Genomic DNA, 23,688 nt, shown 5'->3' with positions numbered 1-23,688 from the left:
CTATCATATGCCTTCTCTTTTGATTTTATGTTGGCTTTGACTTCTCTGTCAGCCATGGTCACATCATCCTGCCTTTAGAATACTTCTACTTAGGGATGGATCTATCCTGCTTCTTCCAAATTGCTGCCAGAAATTCCAACCATTGCCACTCTGCCATCGTCCCTGCTAGGGTCCCCTCACAATCAACTTCAGCCATCTCCTCTCCTATGCCTCTGTAATCCCCTTAACTCCATTGGAATACTGATAGATCTGTCTTTTGCCTCCTCCTCACAAATTGCAGGATGGATTCTATTATATTATGATCAATGTCTCCTAACGGTTCCTTTACTTAAGCTCCTTAACCAAAACTGGTCCATATGCAGTACACAATCTAGAAATGCCTTTCCCCTAGTGGACTCAACCACAAGCTGCTCAAAAAAGCCATCTTGTAGGCAGTCTACAATTTCTCTCTCTCTTGGGAAACAGCATTAACCTGATTTTCCCAATGTATCTGTGTATTGAAATTCTCTGTGACTATCGTAATGTTGCCCTTTTGACATGGCTTTTCTATGTCCCATTGTAATTTGTAGCCGACATTCTGGCTACTGTTCAGAGGCCTGTATATAACACCCAACAGGGTCTTTTTGCCCTTCCAGTTTCTTAACTCTACCCAGAAAGATTCTACATCTTCTGATCCGATAGTACCTTTTTCTAAGGATTTGATTTTATTTTTTACCAACAGAACCATGCCACCACTCTCCTATGTCTGTCCTTTAGGTACAAAGTGTATTCCTAGATGCTAAGCTCTCACCTATAAGCTGTGGCTCTCCCCTGTAGGTCTTTCCCCTCAATAGTATCCAAAATGGTATACCTATAATTGAGAGGAATGAGACTGCACTGGCTGCTCATTTGCTTTTCCTTGCCTGACAGTGATACAAGTACCTGCCTCCTGCCTCCTGAAACTTAGGGGTGACTACCCCCCTGTAACTCCTATCTATCACCTCATTTTTCCATATGAGCTGAAAATCATTGAGCCTGCAGCCTTGATTCATTGTCTGAGGAGCTGCAGCTCGATGCACTTTGTACAGATGTACTTATTCAGTAGGCTGGAGGGCTCCCAGAGTTCCCTCATTTCACACAAAGAACACAGCAGAACTCCTGGAGACATTCTCACTGCACTAACTATGCATCAACAGACAAAGAATGAAGTAGATTCTTAGCAGAAATTTACCTCACCCAAGCCTGCTGAGCCAAAGCCTCCCCATTCTGGCTCCGAGACTGAGACTGAAGCTACAATCTTTTTAACTCAAAAGTGAGAATGTTCCCAGAATGATGGTGAAATTCTCTTAAACAAGAGATTTTGTGGATGCTGGAATTCCAGGGTAATGAACACACAATGCTATGGGTTAGGGAGCATCTATGGACAGGAATTAAGAGTCGATATTTTTGGTCAAGACTCTTCATCAGGACTGGAATTCTCTTGTCTGAATCTCAGGTAGTAGATATTACAGGGCTGTTATAAAGCAATTAATTAACATTGAAATCAATAGATAAAATTTAGAAGCAGTGTACAGTGCACTGTAGCTACTGTATTCTTTGTTTAACTCTATGACTGTGAATAGATTTCCATGTCATCTTCCTTAGAGATTTCCAGAACCATGTATGTGATTATTAATTATCTTTGTGGTAACTTCAATTAAAAACAAGAAGTGCAAGTGATAAGGAAGAAGTTCACTTTTACTTCACTAACACTTGTCTTGGGTTCTTTGAATGTTTACAGTGTAAAACATTATCAGGGATCTGTGATCACATCATCTCACTTTCTTCTGACTCCTTGGTGTCTCAGTCTGCACATCTTGAAGTTGTCCACCTGACGAACATAATGCCCAGTGAGGGTTTGGTAAGGAGACAATTCTTCCATATCATTATGAATTGTATGTGATCATTTGCAATACATTTTTGTTTACAGTGGTTTACATTAATGCTCTTTGAGAATTGAAATTCAATCTTCTGGTCTATTATCAATCTGAATGTGAGGAAAAAATATTCTGACTCCTCAGTTAAGAAAGGTATTATCACTTATACCTTTGTGTCCTTAATTTATCTGGTAAAGAATATGACATTCAACAGATGGAAACGCAGGTGTTTAAAACCTCAACTCAACATATTCTTTATTTTAGCCTTACCTTGGGGAGTTTAGGGAGATAGCAGAATCAGTCAAAGAAGAGTCCTGTGTTTGTCAAGAGAAGTATTAGCCCGCAACTGACTGCCCTTGCACACAGCCAAGAATCTGATTAAAAACCACGGTTGTAATGATTGGTAAACTGGTTGCTTATCTTTCTTTATGACTAAAGTCCAAGCAGCTGTATGAAAGAAGGGTAGTTTATTATAAATTATTTTATAATTGGCAATTGTCATTTTCTCTTCCGATTTTTCATTGACAAACTACTTCTCTTGTAATGCTTCTTTTGTAATACCATGCAACCCTCTTTCTTCAAGCAACTATTTCCTCCTTGAATTTCTGTGATTTCTGTGGGTTGACCTCCCGTGGTACAGAGGTTCATATGGTTTACCCACAGTCTCACAGCACCGAACACCCAGAACCCAGAACCCTGGCTCCCGTCTGAGTGTACTTTCTCCCTGTGACCATGCAGGTTTCCTCTGGGCGCTTCAGTTTCCTTCCATGTCAGAAAGGACATGGGGATTTGACGGTTAACTGTAGGAAAGAGGTAGTATCCAGAGGGAAGTTGATGAGCGTGTGAGCCAAATTAAAGTAAAACTTGATGTTCTGTGGTTGGCACAGTCTTAGGAGGCTGAAGGGCCCATTTTCTTGCTATATGTGAATGAGGGAAGGTTTTCAGACAGGCAAAAGTGTGTGAAGAAGAAGGGTGTTGTGCGAGTGCTCATATTTCCCTATGGCATTTACAATTGTTGGCAGAGGAAAGATTTGGTAGAAGTTGCATGCAATAAAATTTCCATGGCAGAAAAGGCATGGGGCTTACACAGTGGCAGCATTTTCCTTTTATGTTACGCCCTTAGAAAAAAAATGAACATACTTTGTAGGCTTCCCCTTCAGCCCAGCAAGCATCCATATGAAGTAATTTATAACTATCCATGCAACAAAGAGTATATAGGAAGAGGTCACCAAAATCCTGGCCAAAAGAGTCAAGCAGTGCTGGAGCATTAGGAGAGGGAATGATACTTGAGATGCAGTATTCATTAGAAGGAGGGTGATTTGTGGGTGAACAGGAGTCAAGGAGCTGAATGTCAGAGGCCATGAGGGAATTTAAGTAGAAGGCTCTGCCAACACAAATGAGTCACTGAGGGCAGGGGTGTTGGGAACAGCAGATTTAGATAAATTGCAAAGTGTGGCCTCCGTCGGTCATGGTCGACCATGGGTACTGTGCCTCTGGTAGTCACTGAGAGTGGCTTCTCCAGTGCGCAAGCCAGGGCAGAGTTGATATGGAGATCCATCTGTTTCCCATGCAGTGGGACTCCCCTCTCCATGCTGATGACAAGTCCAAAGTCAGTATGGTTTGGAGTATCGCAGTATCGCAGGAGTTGCCATGCTGGTACTGGGTACAGCAGCGGAGGTTTGAAATCGGAGTTTTCCCTCTCCTAGATGAGCTACCACCCATGGTTATCGAGCCCCATCTGCCCGGAGAAACTGGTTTTAAGGTGCCAGTGGCCCGCCTTTGCCCCTTCTCCTGTCAGTGAGAACAGCTCCGCTGGGCATAAGAACTATGCCACACATGAAGACTTGGTTGTCAGAGGCTGTTTGAGACGCATGCCATGAAGAGCATTTGTTTAGCAGTGGGAGCCCCTCCCCACTACCACCCTTCGGCTATGACTACCCTTAGAGCCAAGGGTATTGCAAATTACAAAGTGGGAAAGGAAAAACAGTCCAGAGATAAAATGATCATTTGGAGTGCACCATATTCCAGAATAAAGATTGATCATCTCATAATAAGATCACATTGTGAGCAAGACTGAAAATTATTTCCCTGCTATTAAGTGATAATAGTAATGAAAGAAACCCTGAGAAACAAGACCATAAGATATAGGAGCAGAAGTAGGCCATTCGGCCCATCAAGTCTTCTCCACTATTCAGTCATGGGCTGATCCAATTCTTTCACTCATTCCCAGTCCCCTGCCTTCACCCCATACCCTTTGATGCCCTGACTAATCAAGAACCTATCTATCGCTGCCTTAAATACACCCAATGACTTGGCCTCCACAGCTACTCATGGCAAAAAATTCCAAAAATTTACCACCCTATTCAGATGGTGCTGTTCACCTGAATATCAAAGAATCTATTCCCTCTATCAGTGTTCCCCTCTCTTCACTCCCATGCCCCATCACCACTGCTTCTCTCATACTCAGTGCCTGACTCTCTCTGCAGGATTTGTTGCCCAGCAGAGAGCTCAGCAGCTGAGGCAGAGGTGAGCTCAGATCCCTGCCATTTTTACTCAGAATCAGCATATATCACCGGCACATGTGTGGCAGCAGCACAATGCAACATAATCACAGAAAAAAACTACAAATTACAGTAAGCGTCTGTGTATATAGATATATAATAGTTAAATAAATAGTGCAAACATAAAATAAAGAAGTAGTGAGTATTGTCGTCTACATTCTTTTGCACTGAAATAAGCACTAACAATTGAAGAGAAAGGCATGGGGTCCTGTTCTGTAGTGTGGTGAATGGTGTCCAGCACCACTGTGATGCTGGATGTCTCTGGTGATAGGATGGTGTGCAATCTTGTTGCAGGAAGGCTGGTGACTACCTGCTTTGAAGAGTTGGGTGCAGCTGAGCGAAGTGTGGGTGGGGTTGCAGTCAGACTTTGCCTGATGGTTCTGGAGATGCAAACTGGTCTGGTTTCACTCTGTTCATGGGATTTGGGTCTTGCAGCACTGTGGAAGCTGGGGAGTCTGAAAGTATTGGTGGAAAGGTGCCCAATAGCTTTGGAGGAACGATGTCTGAGAGGATTACAATGGATTCTGGTTTATTGGGACACGTCGGGACCAGTATATTTTGGTCCAATTAAGTGGCTGCTCCCATTCGCTGAAGTTTAAAAGGTATAAAAAATATATAAAAAAAGACAAACTAAGTAACAAATTAGTTCCTAATTCTTATTATGCTCAACAGTCCAACTTCTCAGGCAAGGCCCAATGCAAGCAGTCAGCAAAACATTGCTGTGCTTTGCTCAAGTCTCAACAAGCACTCTGCCGAAAGGAATGGAGTTAAGTACCATCACAATGAAATAATAATTAGCTGACATGTGCATATTGATGAGTGCAATTGCTGTATCTGTGCTTGTGACGTAAGTGGCAATGCATCCCAAATAAATGAAGGGAATTCCAGCTATTTTCCTGATTTGTTTTTGTTCTTTAAGAGTTGTCCCAATTAAGCAGCTACCCTGATTAACCAATGGACCAATTAACCGAAACCCACAGTTAAAGTTAAAGTCTGTCCAAAGATATAGGCTTGTTATGCCAGTTTTCGTGGTGTGAAGCACTGAGAGTATGAGACTACCCCCTGGTAGTCTATCGCGAGGTTAACCCCCAGCATTTTACCGGTACCCATTTTCAGCTGGGTGGTTAAGTGCCTTGCTCAAGGACACAACACACTGCCTCAGCTGGGGCTCGAACTCACAACCTTCAGATCGCTATTCCAATGCTTTGACCACTTGGACATGCACCACACACTGAGGGTCAGCATTGAAAGAAATATGGTTGGACGCACAGAACATGTTGTTTAATACAGTTATTTCCGATGTTTCAATTTGTAACTCAATTTCTGGCAAGCTAAGATTATTGTTACAAAGTGCATACTTCATGTTTTTTTATTTGAGATTTGTGGGCTTTTAATTTTGGAATTCCTCAGGTGGCAGTTAGTTGGTGCTTGGTTCAGCTGATATAAATGGATAGCATTGTTGAACAAAATTGGCTGTACCAACTTGTCTCATTGATTTTGCATCTGGTCTTCTTGTAGGGCATGTACATCAAGTCAACCTATGACGGCCTCCACGTTATTACAGGAACAACGGAAAATGTAAGTTTTAACCCCATCCTACTGAATGCCAAAATAAACACAGCATTTAGTAATTATACTTTTGCTGAAGACCAGTTTATGGAATGTGTGATGTGAGAAACCCAATCTAATTTCTGAAGTCATGATAGATGTTCATTTTGAAATAATATTTACCTCAAGCATTTGAGTAATTTGTACAATTTTCTGCAGCTGTGCTTGAGTGGATCATAGAGTGTTACAGAATGAAATCAAGCCCTTCCACCCATTGAGTTGACCATCTTTTCACCAACCACCGAACATCAGCATCCACTGCCCATTTTTAGAGTGGTGCTACCCATCCTTTATTCAGTCACATTCCAATCAACTACTCTGTTCCCCCCCACCCACCCTGCACTCCACCCAACAGCATTATGACACCATATGACAAATTATTGGTTAAGAAGCTGTCAGTTCAGATGATTTACTTTTAAATTTCTTGTTAGCTTATCGGAAATCAGCTTCTCTTTAGATATGCATTTTTTCTCCAAAAGCTTCATTTAGCATGCTGAACTCAAATCGACAGCACAGTAAAGCAACTTGAAGCCAAAGCCCGTCCCTAATCCTGTCCTCTCCTTTGTTTCAGAATATACTGTAGGTAGTTCTGTAATAGCTCAATAGTTGTGAAGCCTTATATTGTAGAAAATTGCAGTATAAAATAATTCTGTCATTGGGAAAAGTGGTTAGAGGCTGTAGAGTTTCTGACTTGCAATAACTTAGTCACTGGTCCGGAAGGATTTTCAAAACAAAGGTTGATTTTAATTGCTATGAGTTTATTTTGTTACTGTTTGCCATTCTATAGAAAGCTGTTGTTGCACTTGTCGATACAAGTGATAGATACAATAACTTGTCAATTTCAGAGTAACTTTTCAATGATGAAACTAGCAGCCTGTGCTCTTAGTAGACAACGGTCTCTGAATATCTGACTACTGCTGGGAGATGATTTGGAAATTGTTTATGTCTCCAAGATTAATTACTTTTTGGCTTAACAATTTCCAAAGTAACTGTCTGGTTTAAGAAGGCAGTGGTAATGTCCAGCAACTACTTACCAACAGCAAAAAACAAAACAAAGAACACTTATTAATAGGAAAGGCATGCAGAGGCGAGGCTAGGTGAGTGGAGGCAGGAGGAGGAAGTGAGATGAAGGCAAAGGGAATGCACGGCAGAGGCAAGTGGAGGCGGGAGTGAGGACAATCCTGATGTCTGATCGATTTATAAGCATCGGACCGAATTGGGAAAGTTGGGCACAGGCTGAATTGTGGCAGCAGGGTCCTGGCCCCAGAGCAGTTCGACAACAAGGGACAAGCCGATGTTCAGATGATTTGAGCGCCAGACCGGATTGAAAAGGTCAGGGAGGCGAGAGATGGGTTGGTTCTGCTTACTAATCCACAATGTTTACTCAGGTCTGCACTTCAGTGAGGCTGTGACCAGCTCCGGCTGTAGTGATGACTGGTTTCGCGTCTGTGGTCTCACAACATTTACTCATCTCTGTGCTGAACTGTTGCCGTTGTCTGCTCCAGAGGCAGTGATGAGTAGCGTTGCGTCTTTCGTAAAACTTCAGTTTTGAAGCTATTTGTTACTTTTATGGGTTGCATAATTTGTTTTCTCTTTGCGCGCTGGGTGCTTAACAGTTTTCATTTTAATGGGTTGTATTGTGGTTTCTTTATTTTGTGGCTGCCTGTAAGGAGTCGAATACTTTGATGATAAATGTACCTTAGGACTTTCACCTCATGCAATGTAACAGGCAGCCTGTATCTGACTACTGCAAGACTAGTTCCCAATCAAAATTGCATAATAACCAATTTAGCCCATGTAACTATTTATCAATCAAACTATATCCAATTTATGTTATGAAAACACAATGGAGTGGTCAGACCCTGAGTCAATTTGGGTGGAACTCAGGAATAGGAAGGGTATAATCACACTGTTGGGATAGGACTGAGTAGCCACCAAGTCACTGAGGAGCAGATATGCAATCAGGTAAAGGGAATGTGTAAAAATAATAGGGCTGTATCCAGGAAGGTTTCTAAAATCAATATGTGGACGATCCAATGAGAGGAGGGGCTGTACTGCAGGAGTCACCAACCTTTTTTGCACAGCAACACACACAAAATGCTGGTGGAACGCAGCAGGCCAGGCAGCATCTATAGGGAGAAGCACTGTCGATGTTTCAGGCCAAGACTCGGCATCTGCAGATTTCCTCGTGTTTGTTTTTTGCACAGCAGACCAATTTAATATTGACAATGTTCTTGCAGACCAGCCGACGGGGGGGGGGGGGGGGGGGGGCGTGGGGTGTTAAACACAACCGTAATACAGCAATACTCAAAAGGGGTTCCTTATGTCCAGTCTATTCCGCAATTTAGTTTTCATGGCTATCAGCACTTGCTCACGTTTTTTCCACTCAAAAAAATCAACGAGTTTGTCTCTAAGCGCAGGGTGCTTGGACTCAAGGTGCTGAAGCAGTTTTGAGGGCTTCATTGTCTCATTAGACAGCCTCCGGGCCCAAACTCCAGCCTCCCACCCACCTGCCCGCCGCCAGACGCCATGGCCAGGTGCGGCTGGTCGTTGGTGCGGTGAGAGGCCAAAGTAAGGTCTGGAAGTCCCCAAGCTGGGGCCGTGGCAGTCGCAGTCCGGTGAGCGAGGAGGAGTGCGACAGGGCACTCTCCCCCCCACCCCCCGTAGGTCAGTAGGATCTATCGGCCAACAGAAGTTTGGCTGGAGGGATGACTTTCAGTAGATTGCAGTGAGGTAGCTGCTCTGCTAGTTAAGAAACCTTGAGCCCGAATTAGGTCGTCTGCAAATATTTTAGCACCGGGTTCCCCATGAACACTCAGGTTTGGAGGTGGCACCCATCTATCCATGCTCCAGGTCAGTAGCAACGGCACTTCACGCCAGTAGCGCAAGGGGCCCAGTTACCCGAGGCCAACCAGTGATCCCCGGTGCAAGCGTATCGATGCGTTTAGGCAATTGATGACCTCGCGTGTATTCAACAGTGGGCATGACAGGGAATGAGGAAAGGTGCAGCTGACTCATATCATTTCATATCAAAAAATCATATAATTTCCTCGCAGCCTGACAGCACATGCTTTGTGGCTCAGTACCAGTCCACAGCCCGATGGTTGGGGACCACTGCTGTGCCGGACCTGGTGTTGGGTAACAAGCCTGGCCAGGTGACTGACCTTTCAATGGGTGAACTGTTAGGGAACAGTGACCACAACTCCTTAACTTTCAGGATAGCTACAGATAAAGAGAGGTATGGTCCTTGTGGGAGAGTTTTAAACTGGAACAGGGTAAATTATGAGGCCATTAGGCAGGAACTAAGAAGCGTTAATTGGGAACATCTTTTCTCTGGTAAGTCCACATCACACATGGGGAGGGTGTCTAAAGATCAATTGAACAGAGTAGAGAAGAGGTATGTTCTGGTTAGAAGGAAGGACGGGGATGGAAAGATAAGAGAATCTTGGATATCCAGAAAGATGGTGAATTTAGTCAGGAAGAAAAAGGAAAAGTCTGAAAAGTTTCAGAAGTTAGGATCAAACAGAGCGCATGAGGGGTATGATGAAGCCAGAAAAGAACTAAAGCAGGGGATTGGGAAAGCTGGGAGAGTCCTTGGCAAGTAAGATTACGATGAATCCCAAGGCATTCTATACATACACCAAGAGCTAGAGGATAATTTGGAAGAGGACAGGACCACTTCAGGATAAAGGGGGGAACATTTGCTTGGATGTGGAGAATGTGAATGAGGTACTTGATGAGTACTTTGCTTCAGAAAAGGATATGGAGGATCTGCAGATTAGTCTTGAGTGTATAAATAAGTTAGGGTGTTTAAAGGTCAAGGAGGAGGACGTGTTGGACCTCCTGTGGAGTATTAAGGTGGATAAGTTCCCAGGGCCTGATGGGATTTACCTAGGTTACTGATGCAGGAATGAGATGAGAATGCTGGGCTTTTGATCAGTATCTTTGTGTCCTGTCTAGCCACAGGCAAGGTCCAAGAGAACTGGCAAGTGGCTTATGTTGTACCACTATTTAAGAAGGGAAGAAGGGAAAATCCTGGGAACTATAGACCAGAGAGTCTCACATCAGTTGCAGAGAAATTGGTGGAGAAAATTTTTAGAAACAGGATATATAAGCATTTGGCAATCCATGAGCTTATTAGGGAGAATCAGCATGGCTTTGTGTGAAGCAAGTCATGTCGTACCAACTTGATTGAGTTTTATGACAAGATGACAAGAGAGATTGATGAGAGTTGGGCAGTGGATGTTGTCTGCATGGATTTTAGTATGGTATTTGACAAAGTCCCCCATAAAAGGCTAATCCAGAAGATCAAGATGCATAAGGTCTTTGGCAAATTATCTGTTTGGATTCAGGACTGGTTAGCACATAGAAGACTTATGGTCAAAGCGGCTTATTCGAGCTGGAGGTCTGTAATTGATGGAGTTAAGCAGATATTTTTGCTGGGATCTCTGCTGTTTGTGGTATATCAATGATGTGGGTGAAAATGTAGATGGGTGGGTTGATAGATTTGCAGATTATACCAAGATTGGAGGAGTTGGATACTGTCGAAGACTGGCAAAGAAAAACAGCACACTATAGAACAGTTGCAGGTACGGGCTGAGAAATGGCAGATGGAATTTAACTCAGATAAATGTGAGGTCTTGCATCAGTCAGGGAAATGCAAGGAGACAGTACAGAGGCAAGAGCGTTAGCAGTGCTGCTGAGCAGAGATCTTGGGTCCAAGTTCAAAGCTCCTTGAAAGCGGCAACACAGGTCAATATGGAGGTTAAGAAGGCCTATGGAAAGCTTGCCTTTATTAGTTGAGGCACTGAGTTCAAAAGTCAGGAGGTTATGTTCAAACTTTATAAAACTTTGGTTAGGCTACATCTGGAATATAATATACAGTTCTGATTGCCTCACTATAGGACGGATGGAGTATTGTGTACAGTTCTGATTGCCCCATATGGGACCAGTGGTGTATTGTGTACAGTTCTGATTGCCCCACTATAGGAATGAGGGAGTATTGTGTACAGTTCTGATTGCCCTACTATAGGATGGATGGAGTATTGTATACAGTTCCGATTGCCCCACTATAGGACGGATGGAGTATTGTGTACAGTTCTGATTGCCCCACTATAGGACGGAGGGAGTATTGTGTACAGTTCTGATTGCCCCACTATAGGACAGATGGAGTATTATGTACGGTTCTGATTGTCCCATATGGGACCAGTGGTGTATTGTGTACAGTTCTGATTGCCCCACTATAGGACGGATGGAGTATTGTGTACAGTTCTGATTGCCCCATATGGGACCAGTGGTGTATTGTGTACAGTTCTGATTGCCCCACTATAGGACGGAAGGAGTATTGTGTACAGTTCTGATTGCCCCACTATAGGAATGAGGGAGTATTGTGTACAGTTCTGATTGCCCCACTATAGGACGGATGGAGTATTGTGTACAGTTCTGATTGCCCCACTATAGGAATGAGGGAGTATTGTGTACAGTTCTGATTGCCCCACTATAGGACGGATGGAGTATTGTATACAGCTCCGATTGCCCCACTATAGGACAGATGGAGTATTATGTACAGTTCTGATTGCCCCACTATAACACGGATGGAGTATTGTGTACAGTTCTGATTGCCCCACTATAGGATGGATGGAGTATTATGTACAGTTCTGATTGCCCCACTATAGGACAGATGGAGTATTGTGTACAGTTCTGATTGCCTCACTATAGGAAGGAGGGAGTATTGTGTACAGTTCTGATTGCCCCACTATAGGACAGATGGAGTATTATGTACGGTTCTGATTGCCCCACTATAGGAAGGAGGGAGTATTGTGTACAGTTCTGATTGCCTCACTATAGGAAGGAGGGAGTATTATGTACAGTTCTGATTGCCCCATATGGGACCAGTGGTGTATTGTGTACAGTTCTGATTGCCCCACTATAGGAATGAGGGAGTATTGTGTACAGTTCTGATTGCCCCACGATAGGAAGGAGGGAGTATTGTGTACAGTTCTGATTGCCCCACTATAGCACGGATGGAGTATTGTGTACAGTTCTGATTGCCCCACTATCGGACAGATGGAGTATTATGTACAGTTCTGATTGCCCCACTATAGGACGGATGGAGTATTATGTACAGTTCTGATTGCCCCACTATAGGACAGATGGAGTATTATGTACAGTTCTGATTGCCCCACTATAGGACAGATGGAGTATTATGTACAGTTCTGATTGCCCCACTATAGGACGGATGGAGTATTGTGTACAGTTCTGATTGCCCCATATGGGACCAGTGGTGTATTGTGTACAGTTCTGATTGCCCCACTATCGGACAGATGGAGTATTATGTACAGTTCTGATTGCCCCACTATAGGAATGAGGGAGTATTGTGTACAGTTCTGATTGCCCCACTATAGGACGGATGGAGTATTGTATACAGTTCCGATTGCCCCACTATAGGACAGATGGAGTATTATGTACAGTTCTGATTGCCCCACTATAACACGGATGGAGTATTGTGTACAGTTCTGATTGCCCCACTATAGGATGGATGGAGTATTATGTACAGTTCTGATTGCCCCACTATAGGACAGATGGAGTATTGTGTACAGTTCTGATTGCCTCACTATAGGAAGGAGGGAGTATTGTGTACAGTTCTGATTGCCCCACTATAGGACAGATGGAGTATTATGTACGGTTCTGATTGCCCCACTATAGGAAGGAGGGAGTATTGTGTACAGTTCTGATTGCCTCACTATAGGAAGGAGGGAGTATTATGTACAGTTCTGATTGCCCCATATGGGACCAGTGGTGTATTGTGTACAGTTCTGATTGCCCCACTATAGGAATGAGGGAGTATTGTGTACAGTTCTGATTGCCCCACGATAGGAAGGAGGGAGTATTGTGTACAGTTCTGATTGCCCCACTATAGCATGGATGGAGTATTGTGTACAGTTCTGATTGCCCCACTATCGGACAGATGGAGTATTATGTACAGTTCTGATTGCCCCACTATAGGACGGATGGAGTATTATGTACAGTTCTGATTGCCCCACTATAGGACAGATGGAGTATTATGTACGGTTCTGATTGTCCCATATGGGACCAGTGGTGTATTGTGTACAGTTCTGATTGCCCCACTATAGGACGGATGGAGTATTGTGTACAGTTCTGATTGCCCCATATGGGACCAGTGGTGTATTGTGTACAGTTCTGATTGCCCCACTATAGGACGGAAGGAGTATTGTGTACAGTTCTGATTGCCCCACTATAGGAATGAGGGAGTATTGTGTACAGTTCTGATTGCCCCACTATAGGACGGATGGAGTATTGTGTACAGTTCTGATTGCCCCACTATAGGAATGAGGGAGTATTGTGTACAGTTCTGATTGCCCCACTATAGGACGGATGGAGTATTGTATACAGTTCCGATTGCCCCACTATAGGACAGATGGAGTATTATGTACAGTTCTGATTGCCCCACTATAACACGGATGGAGTATTGTGTACAGTTCTGATTGCCCCACTATAGGATGGATGGAGTATTATGTACAGTTCTGATTGCCCCACTATAGGACAGATGGAGTATTGTGTACAGTTCTGATTGCCTCACTATAGGAAGGAGGGAGTATTGTGTACAGTTCTGATTGCCCCACTATAGGACAGATGGAGTATTATGTACGGTTCTGATTGCCCCACTATAGGAAGGAGGGAGTATTGTGTACAGTTCTGATTGCCTCACTATAGGAAGGAGGGAGTATTATGTACAGTTCTGATTGCCCCATATGGGACCAGTGGTGTATTGTGTACAGTTCTGATTGCCCCACTATAGGAATGAGGGAGTATTGTGTACAGTTCTGATTGCCCCACGATAGGAAGGAGGGAGTATTGTGTACAGTTCTGATTGCCCCACTATAGCACGGATGGAGTATTGTGTACAGTTCTGATTGCCCCACTATCGGACAGATGGAGTATTATGTACAGTTCTGATTGCCCCACTATAGGACGGATGGAGTATTATGTACAGTTCTGATTGCCCCACTATAGGACAGATGGAGTATTATGTACAGTTCTGATTGCCCCACTATAGGACAGATGGAGTATTATGTACAGTTCTGATTGCCCCACTATAGGACGGATGGAGTATTGTGTACAGTTCTGATTGCCCCATATGGGACCAGTGGTGTATTGTGTACAGTTCTGATTGCCCCACTATCGGACAGATGGAGTATTATGTACAGTTCTGATTGCCCCACTATAGGAATGAGGGAGTATTGTGTACAGTTCTGATTGCCCCACTATAGGACGGATGGAGTATTGTATACAGTTCCGATTGCCCCACTATAGGACAGATGGAGTATTATGTACAGTTCTGATTGCCCCACTATAACACGGATGGAGTATTGTGTACAGTTCTGATTGCCCCACTATAGGATGGATGGAGTATTATGTACAGTTCTGATTGCCCCACTATAGGACAGATGGAGTATTGTGTACAGTTCTGATTGCCTCACTATAGGAAGGAGGGAGTATTGTGTACAGTTCTGATTGCCCCACTATAGGACAGATGGAGTATTATGTACGGTTCTGATTGCCCCACTATAGGAAGGAGGGAGTATTGTGTACAGTTCTGATTGCCTCACTATAGGAAGGAGGGAGTATTATGTACAGTTCTGATTGCCCCATATGGGACCAGTGGTGTATTGTGTACAGTTCTGATTGCCCCACTATAGGAATGAGGGAGTATTGTGTACAGTTCTGATTGCCCCACGATAGGAAGGAGGGAGTATTGTGTACAGTTCTGATTGCCCCATATGGGACCAGTGGTGTATTGTGTACAGTTCTGATTGCCCCACTATCGGACAGATGGAGTATTATGTACAGTTCTGATTGCCCCACTATCGGACAGATGGAGTATTATGTACAGTTCTGATTGCCCCACTATAGGAATGAGGGAGTATTGTGTACAGTTCTGATTGCCCCACTATAGGACGGATGGAGTATTGTATACAGTTCCGATTGCCCCACTATAGGACAGATGGAGTATTATGTACAGTTCTGATTGCCCCACTATAACACGGATGGAGTATTGTGTACAGTTCTGATTGCCCCACTATAGGATGGATGGAGTATTATGTACAGTTCTGATTGCCCCACTATAGGACAGATGGAGTATTGTGTACAGTTCTGATTGCCTCACTATAGGAAGGAGGGAGTATTGTGTACAGTTCTGATTGCCCCACTATAGGACAGATGGAGTATTATGTACGGTTCTGATTGCCCCACTATAGGAAGGAGGGAGTATTGTGTACAGTTCTGATTGCCTCACTATAGGAAGGAGGGAGTATTATGTACAGTTCTGATTGCCCCATATGGGACCAGTGGTGTATTGTGTACAGTTCTGATTGCCCCACTATAGGAATGAGGGAGTATTGTGTACAGTTCTGATTGCCCCACGATAGGAAGGAGGGAGTATTGTGTACAGTTCTGATTGCCCCATATGGGACCAGTGGTGTATTGTGTACAGTTCTGATTGCCCCACTATCGGACAGATGGAGTATTATGTACAGTTCTGATTGCCCCACTATAGGAAGGATGGAGTATTGTGTACAGTTCTGATTGCCCCACTATAGAACAGATGGAGTATTATGTACAGTTCTGATTGCCCCACTATAGGATGGATGGAGTATTATGTACAGTTCTGATTGCCCCACTATAGGACAGATGGAGTATTGTGTACAGTTCTGATTGCCTCACTATAGGAAGGAGGGAGTATTGTGTACAGTTCTGATTGCCCCACTATAGGACAGATGGAGTATTATGTACGGTTCTGATTGCCCCACTATAGGAAGGAGGGAGTATTGTGTACAGTTCTGATTGCCTCACTATAGGAAGGAGGGAGTATTATGTACAGTTCTGATTGCCCCATATGGGACCAGTGGTGTATTGTGTACAGTTCTGATTGCCCCACTATAGGAATGAGGGAGTATTGTGTACAGTTCTGATTGCCCCACGATAGGAAGGAGGGAGTATTGTGTACAGTTCTGATTGCCCCACTATAGCACGGATGGAGTATTGTGTACAGTTCTGATTGCCCCACTATCGGACAGATGGAGTATTATGTACAGTTCTGATTGCCCCACTATAGGACGGATGGAGTATTATGTACAGTTCTGATTGCCCCACTATAGGACAGATGGAGTATTATGTACAGTTCTGATTGCCCCACTATAGGACAGATGGAGTATTATGTACAGTTCTGATTGCCCCACTATAGGACGGATGGAGTATTGTGTACAGTTCTGATTGCCCCATATGGGACCAGTGGTGTATTGTGTACAGTTCTGATTGCCCCACTATCGGACAGATGGAGTATTATGTACAGTTCTGATTGCCCCACTATAGGAATGAGGGAGTATTGTGTACAGTTCTGATTGCCCCACTATAGGACGGATGGAGTATTGTATACAGTTCCGATTGCCCCACTATAGGACAGATGGAGTATTATGTACAGTTCTGATTGCCCCACTATAACACGGATGGAGTATTGTGTACAGTTCTGATTGCCCCACTATAGGATGGATGGAGTATTATGTACAGTTCTGATTGCCCCACTATAGGACAGATGGAGTATTGTGTACAGTTCTGATTGCCTCACTATAGGAAGGAGGGAGTATTGTGTACAGTTCTGATTGCCCCACTATAGGACAGATGGAGTATTATGTACGGTTCTGATTGCCCCACTATAGGAAGGAGGGAGTATTGTGTACAGTTCTGATTGCCTCACTATAGGAAGGAGGGAGTATTATGTACAGTTCTGATTGCCCCATATGGGACCAGTGGTGTATTGTGTACAGTTCTGATTGCCCCACTATAGGAATGAGGGAGTATTGTGTACAGTTCTGATTGCCCCACGATAGGAAGGAGGGAGTATTGTGTACAGTTCTGATTGCCCCACTATAGCACGGATGGAGTATTGTGTACAGTTCTGATTGCCCCACTATCGGACAGATGGAGTATTATGTACAGTTCTGATTGCCCCACTATAGGACGGATGGAGTATTATGTACAGTTCTGATTGCCCCACTATAGGACAGATGGAGTATTATGTACAGTTCTGATTGCCCCACTATAGGACAGATGGAGTATTATGTACAGTTCTGATTGCCCCACTATAGGACGGATGGAGTATTGTGTACAGTTCTGATTGCCCCATATGGGACCAGTGGTGTATTGTGTACAGTTCTGATTGCCCCACTATCGGACAGATGGAGTATTATGTACAGTTCTGATTGCCCCACTATAGGAATGAGGGAGTATTGTGTACAGTTCTGATTGCCCCACTATAGGACGGATGGAGTATTGTATACAGTTCCGATTGCCCCACTATAGGACAGATGGAGTATTATGTACAGTTCTGATTGCCCCACTATAACACGGATGGAGTATTGTGTACAGTTCTGATTGCCCCACTATAGGATGGATGGAGTATTATGTACAGTTCTGATTGCCCCACTATAGGACAGATGGAGTATTGTGTACAGTTCTGATTGCCTCACTATAGGAAGGAGGGAGTATTGTGTACAGTTCTGATTGCCCCACTATAGGACAGATGGAGTATTATGTACGGTTCTGATTGCCCCACTATAGGAAGGAGGGAGTATTGTGTACAGTTCTGATTGCCTCACTATAGGAAGGAGGGAGTATTATGTACAGTTCTGATTGCCCCATATGGGACCAGTGGTGTATTGTGTACAGTTCTGATTGCCCCACTATAGGAATGAGGGAGTATTGTGTACAGTTCTGATTGCCCCACGATAGGAAGGAGGGAGTATTGTGTACAGTTCTGATTGCCCCATATGGGACCAGTGGTGTATTGTGTACAGTTCTGATTGCCCCACTATCGGACAGATGGAGTATTATGTACAGTTCTGATTGCCCCACTATAGGAAGGATGGAGTATTGTGTACAGTTCTGATTGCCCCACTATAGAACAGATGGAGTATTATGTACAGTTCTGATTGCCCCACTATAGGATGGATGGAGTATTGTGTACAGTTCTGATTGCCCCATATGGGACCAGTGGTGTATTGTGTACAGTTCTGATTGCCCCACTATAGGAATGAGGGAGTATTGTGTACAGTTCTGATTGCCCCACGATAGGAAGGAGGGAGTATTGTGTACAGTTCTGATTGCCCCATATGGGACCAGTGGTGTATTGTGTACAGTTCTGATTGCCCCACTATCGGACAGATGGAGTATTATGTACAGTTCTGATTGCCCCACTATAGGAAGGATGGAGTATTGTGTACAGTTCTGATTGCCCCACTATAGAACAGATGGAGTATTATGTACAGTTCTGATTGCCCCACTATAGGATGGATGGAGTATTATGTACAGTTCTGATTGCCCCACTATAGGACAGATGGAGTATTGTGTACAGTTCTGATTGCCTCACTATAGGAAGGAGGGAGTATTGTGTACAGTTCTGATTGCCCCACTATAGGACAGATGGAGTATTATGTACGGTTCTGATTGCCCCACTATAGGAAGGAGGGAGTATTGTGTACAGTTCTGATTGCCTCACTATAGGAAGGAGGGAGTATTATGTACAGTTCTGATTGCCCCATATGGGACCAGTGGTGTATTGTGTACAGTTCTGATTGCCCCACTATAGGAATGAGGGAGTATTGTGTACAGTTCTGATTGCCCCACGATAGGAAGGAGGGAGTATTGTGTACAGTTCTGATTGCCCCACTATAGCACGGATGGAGTATTGTGTACAGTTCTGATTGCCCCACTATCGGACAGATGGAGTATTATGTACAGTTCTGATTGCCCCACTATAGGACGGATGGAGTATTATGTACAGTTCTGATTGCCCCACTATAGGACAGATGGAGTATTATGTACAGTTCTGATTGCCCCACTATAGGACAGATGGAGTATTATGTACAGTTCTGATTGCCCCACTATAGGACGGATGGAGTATTGTGTACAGTTCTGATTGCCCCATATGGGACCAGTGGTGTATTGTGTACAGTTCTGATTGCCCCACTATCGGACAGATGGAGTATTATGTACAGTTCTGATTGCCCCACTATAGGAATGAGGGAGTATTGTGTACAGTTCTGATTGCCCCACTATAGGACGGATGGAGTATTGTATACAGTTCCGATTGCCCCACTATAGGACAGATGGAGTATTATGTACAGTTCTGATTGCCCCACTATAACACGGATGGAGTATTGTGTACAGTTCTGATTGCCCCACTATAGGATGGATGGAGTATTATGTACAGTTCTGATTGCCCCACTATAGGACAGATGGAGTATTGTGTACAGTTCTGATTGCCTCACTATAGGAAGGAGGGAGTATTGTGTACAGTTCTGATTGCCCCACTATAGGACAGATGGAGTATTATGTACGGTTCTGATTGCCCCACTATAGGAAGGAGGGAGTATTGTGTACAGTTCTGATTGCCTCACTATAGGAAGGAGGGAGTATTATGTACAGTTCTGATTGCCCCATATGGGACCAGTGGTGTATTGTGTACAGTTCTGATTGCCCCACTATAGGAATGAGGGAGTATTGTGTACAGTTCTGATTGCCCCACGATAGGAAGGAGGGAGTATTGTGTACAGTTCTGATTGCCCCACTATAGCACGGATGGAGTATTGTGTACAGTTCTGATTGCCCCACTATCGGACAGATGGAGTATTATGTACAGTTCTGATTGCCCCACTATAGGACGGATGGAGTATTATGTACAGTTCTGATTGCCCCACTATAGGACAGATGGAGTATTATGTACAGTTCTGATTGCCCCACTATAGGACAGATGGAGTATTATGTACAGTTCTGATTGCCCCACTATAGGACGGATGGAGTATTGTGTACAGTTCTGATTGCCCCATATGGGACCAGTGGTGTATTGTGTACAGTTCTGATTGCCCCACTATCGGACAGATGGAGTATTATGTACAGTTCTGATTGCCCCACTATAGGAATGAGGGAGTATTGTGTACAGTTCTGATTGCCCCACTATAGGACGGATGGAGTATTGTATACAGTTCCGATTGCCCCACTATAGGACAGATGGAGTATTATGTACAGTTCTGATTGCCCCACTATAACACGGATGGAGTATTGTGTACAGTTCTGATTGCCCCACTATAGGATGGATGGAGTATTATGTACAGTTCTGATTGCCCCACTATAGGACAGATGGAGTATTGTGTACAGTTCTGATTGCCTCACTATAGGAAGGAGGGAGTATTGTGTACAGTTCTGATTGCCCCACTATAGGACAGATGGAGTATTATGTACGGTTCTGATTGCCCCACTATAGGAAGGAGGGAGTATTGTGTACAGTTCTGATTGCCTCACTATAGGAAGGAGGGAGTATTATGTACAGTTCTGATTGCCCCATATGGGACCAGTGGTGTATTGTGTACAGTTCTGATTGCCCCACTATAGGAATGAGGGAGTATTGTGTACAGTTCTGATTGCCCCACGATAGGAAGGAGGGAGTATTGTGTACAGTTCTGATTGCCCCACTATAGCATGGATGGAGTATTGTGTACAGTTCTGATTGCCCCACTATCGGACAGATGGAGTATTATGTACAGTTCTGATTGCCCCACTATAGGAAGGATGGAGTATTGTGTACAGTTCTGATTGCCCCACTATAGAACAGATGGAGTATTATGTACAGTTCTGATTGCCCCACTATAGGAAGGATGGAGTATTGTGTACAGTTCTGATTGCCCCACTATAGAACAGATGGAGTATTATGTACAGTTCTGATTGCCCCACTATAGGAAGGATGGAGTATTGTGTACAGTTCTGATTGCCCCAGTATAGGGCGGATGGAGTATTGTGTACAGTTCTGATTGCCCCACTATAGGAAGGACGGAGTATTGTGTACAGTTCTGATTGCCCCACTATCGGACAGATGGAGTATTATGTACAGTTCTGATTGCCCCACTATAGGAAGGATGGAGTATTGTGTACAGTTCTGATTGCCCCACTATAGAACAGATGGAGTATTATGTACAGTTCTGATTGCCCCACTATAGGAAGGATGGAGTATTGTGTACAGTTCTGATTGCCCCAGTATAGGGCGGATGGAGTATTGTGTACAGTTCTGATTGCCCCAGTATAGGGCGGATGGAGTATTGTGTACAGTTCTGATTGCCCCACTATAGGAAGGACGGTGTATTGTGTACTATTCTGATTGCCCCAGTAGTCGAGGCTTTGGAGAGTGTGCAGAAGAGTTTCACCAGGATGCTGCCTGACTTGGAGGGTCTGTCCTATCAGGAGAGGCTCGGCAAACGTGGGTGGCAGAGGCTGCGGGAGATTGGATAGATGTTTAGAGGATTCTGACAAACATAGAGAGAGTTGACAGAGACTGTCTGTTTTCTAGGGTAGAAATGTATAATACCAGAGGGCATGAATTGAGGATGAGTCAGGGGTAGTTTAAAGGGGGATGCGAGGGGTAAGTTTTTTACTCAGAGAGTGCTGGATGCCTGGAATGCGCTGTGTTGTGTGCTGGTGGATGCAAATACAGTAGAGGCTTTTAAGAGGTGATTGGGTTGGGACATGGATGATGGAAAGATATGGAGTTGGTGTAGGTAGGAGGGATAGTGTTTGGGTGTTTTTGATTTGCTCTTTAGCTGGCTTGGGACAACGCTGCACTGTATGGCCTGTTCCTGTGTATGTTTGAAAGAAGCTGGCTGACCTTGAAGCTGACACAGCTACAAGACACTCCTAACCACTCCAGCTTCTGAGATCTAAACACACTCGCTCGCTGGAGTAGGGGTAGCTGGCGCAACCTCTGGAAGGGCTTAGGGCATTCCTGTTAATTGATAATCATGTTTTGGGCAGCAGGAATTGAGTATTTAAGGAACACATGAACATAGGTTCTGTGCTCAATCATAAGCCTACCTGTGATTCCATTTAGCGTTTGTTTTGTGCTCAGTTTCTCGATCCCGGTTGAGACTATTTCTCAATCCCTGCCTTGGATACTCCAGCATTTGGGTCCTCATCATCACAGTACAGCTGAGCCTCAATGTGGACCCAGCAGGGTATCAGAGTGTTTCATTCGTTGAGACCAGCCACAGCAAATACATTTGTAGTCGGACCCTGGAGATTCACCACATCCAGGTAGCCATTGGTCGACTTCTGCAAGGTGGAACCATTAGTCACTTGCGAGAACCAGTCGTTCCTGCTCTGGAGCCAGTACATCTTCCAGCCCTGGAGAGATTCAACGATAACCTGTGCTCTGGAAGCAGCTTCCTCATTCAATGCACATTAGTATTTGAACTTCAGCCTCCCGATTCCCTTTGCAGCGTGGAAAAGTGGCCTGTGCCACCGTGCATTGGGAACATAGGTCAGAATTCTGCATGGGTTCAGAGGAGTTTATGGCCATCATGTGGAAGATGTTTTATCACTCCACCAGAGCGAGCCGAACCTCAGACTGCCTGATAACCATTCGACAGGAAGGATTTCAGACCTTGGCTCATGAGAGTGGTTGGAATGGGGAAGCCTTGGCCATGCTATTACCACCACAGGCTTTGAGGTGAACTGTAGGATGCCCTCACCTTGGGAGAGCCAGCAGAGAACTTAGAAGTTCTCATGGACCAGTCCATCTGCCTTGATAATCATCTGGCAGAGGAGGTTGAACAGAGCTGTTCCGAGCCTGGTCCCTATGCATCATCGTTCCACTCTCCAATCTCGGATTGTAGTCAGTCCCTTACCTGTTCAGGATCAAGTCGAACCCAAGCAGGTCGGTTGCACTAGACTCTCCAACGATAAGAGGTCCTGGCGTCGGAGGGAAGCAGGTCACATGTGGACCAAATGTCGGAGGGAAGCAGGTCACATGTGGACCAAATGTCCAAAGCTGTAGCCACCTGGGGAACTGCTGGATCATCCAGTGTCCCATGGGTCCTGGTTTCGTGCTGAAAGCTGAGTTCGTCTGGATTAAGAACTTGAGGCAGGTGAGGCCTTTTGTGGACTCGGGGGCAGCAGATAATTTTCTGGATTTAGAAACCACCCGTTGGTTCGTAATATACCACTGCTGGAGTTGAGCCCATCCTTGCTGTCAACTGCCTTGGAGTGCTGCCTGCTAGATTCCAGGCAGATCCAGCAACAGACTGTGGTTTTGCAGATGAGGATAGGGGACCATGTGGAAGACATTAGTTTCTACATTATTGACTCTCCACTCATGCCCCTGATCCTCAGATATGCTTGGCTGATCTTACATAACCCATCCATGGACTGGAGAGGGGGAGAGTCATCGCTTGGTCCAAAAGGCTTTGTTTACGGCATGATGTTCCAACACCCAGATTCTCCAGTGAACAACAATTTATAAGGGGGCAGGCTTCAATGCGAGGGAGCCTCAGACCTTCTGGAGACCATTTCCAGTCCTCAAGAGCGCATAAGCCAATTCTGGCCAATGGGATAGCAAGAGTCCTGACACCATCTAGTTGGAATCCCACAGGAACTAGAGAGAGGGAATTTCTAAGTCAGGAGAAGACCAAGAAGATGACCTAGCAGTCTGGGAGACTTGCTGCCAAGCTGAAGGAACCAGTTTCCTTTATGACGATCCTTGAAGCCTATTCCCGGGGATGCAA

The 23,688-nt window shown here is 44.5% G+C and overlaps 1 protein-coding gene across 1 annotated transcript in view; it reads left to right on the top strand.

Annotated features, from left to right (window-relative positions):
* Positions 1 to 23,688, top strand: part of si:ch211-26b3.4 (connector enhancer of kinase suppressor of ras 2) — a 911,874-nt gene that overhangs the window by 464,103 nt on the left and 424,083 nt on the right. The window contains exons 6-7 of the mRNA XM_059977444.1: positions 1,760 to 1,879; positions 5,975 to 6,034. Coding sequence (XP_059833427.1) covers positions 1,760 to 1,879; positions 5,975 to 6,034 — 180 coding nt within the window. The remainder of the gene's footprint in view (positions 1 to 1,759; positions 1,880 to 5,974; positions 6,035 to 23,688) is intronic.

Source organism: Hypanus sabinus, chromosome 8, assembly GCF_030144855.1.
Source record: "Hypanus sabinus isolate sHypSab1 chromosome 8, sHypSab1.hap1, whole genome shotgun sequence".
Lineage (NCBI taxonomy): Eukaryota > Metazoa > Chordata > Chondrichthyes > Myliobatiformes > Dasyatidae > Hypanus > Hypanus sabinus.
The sequence above is the reverse complement of the archived record's forward strand: the minus strand, read 5'-3'. Positions and strand labels throughout refer to the sequence as shown.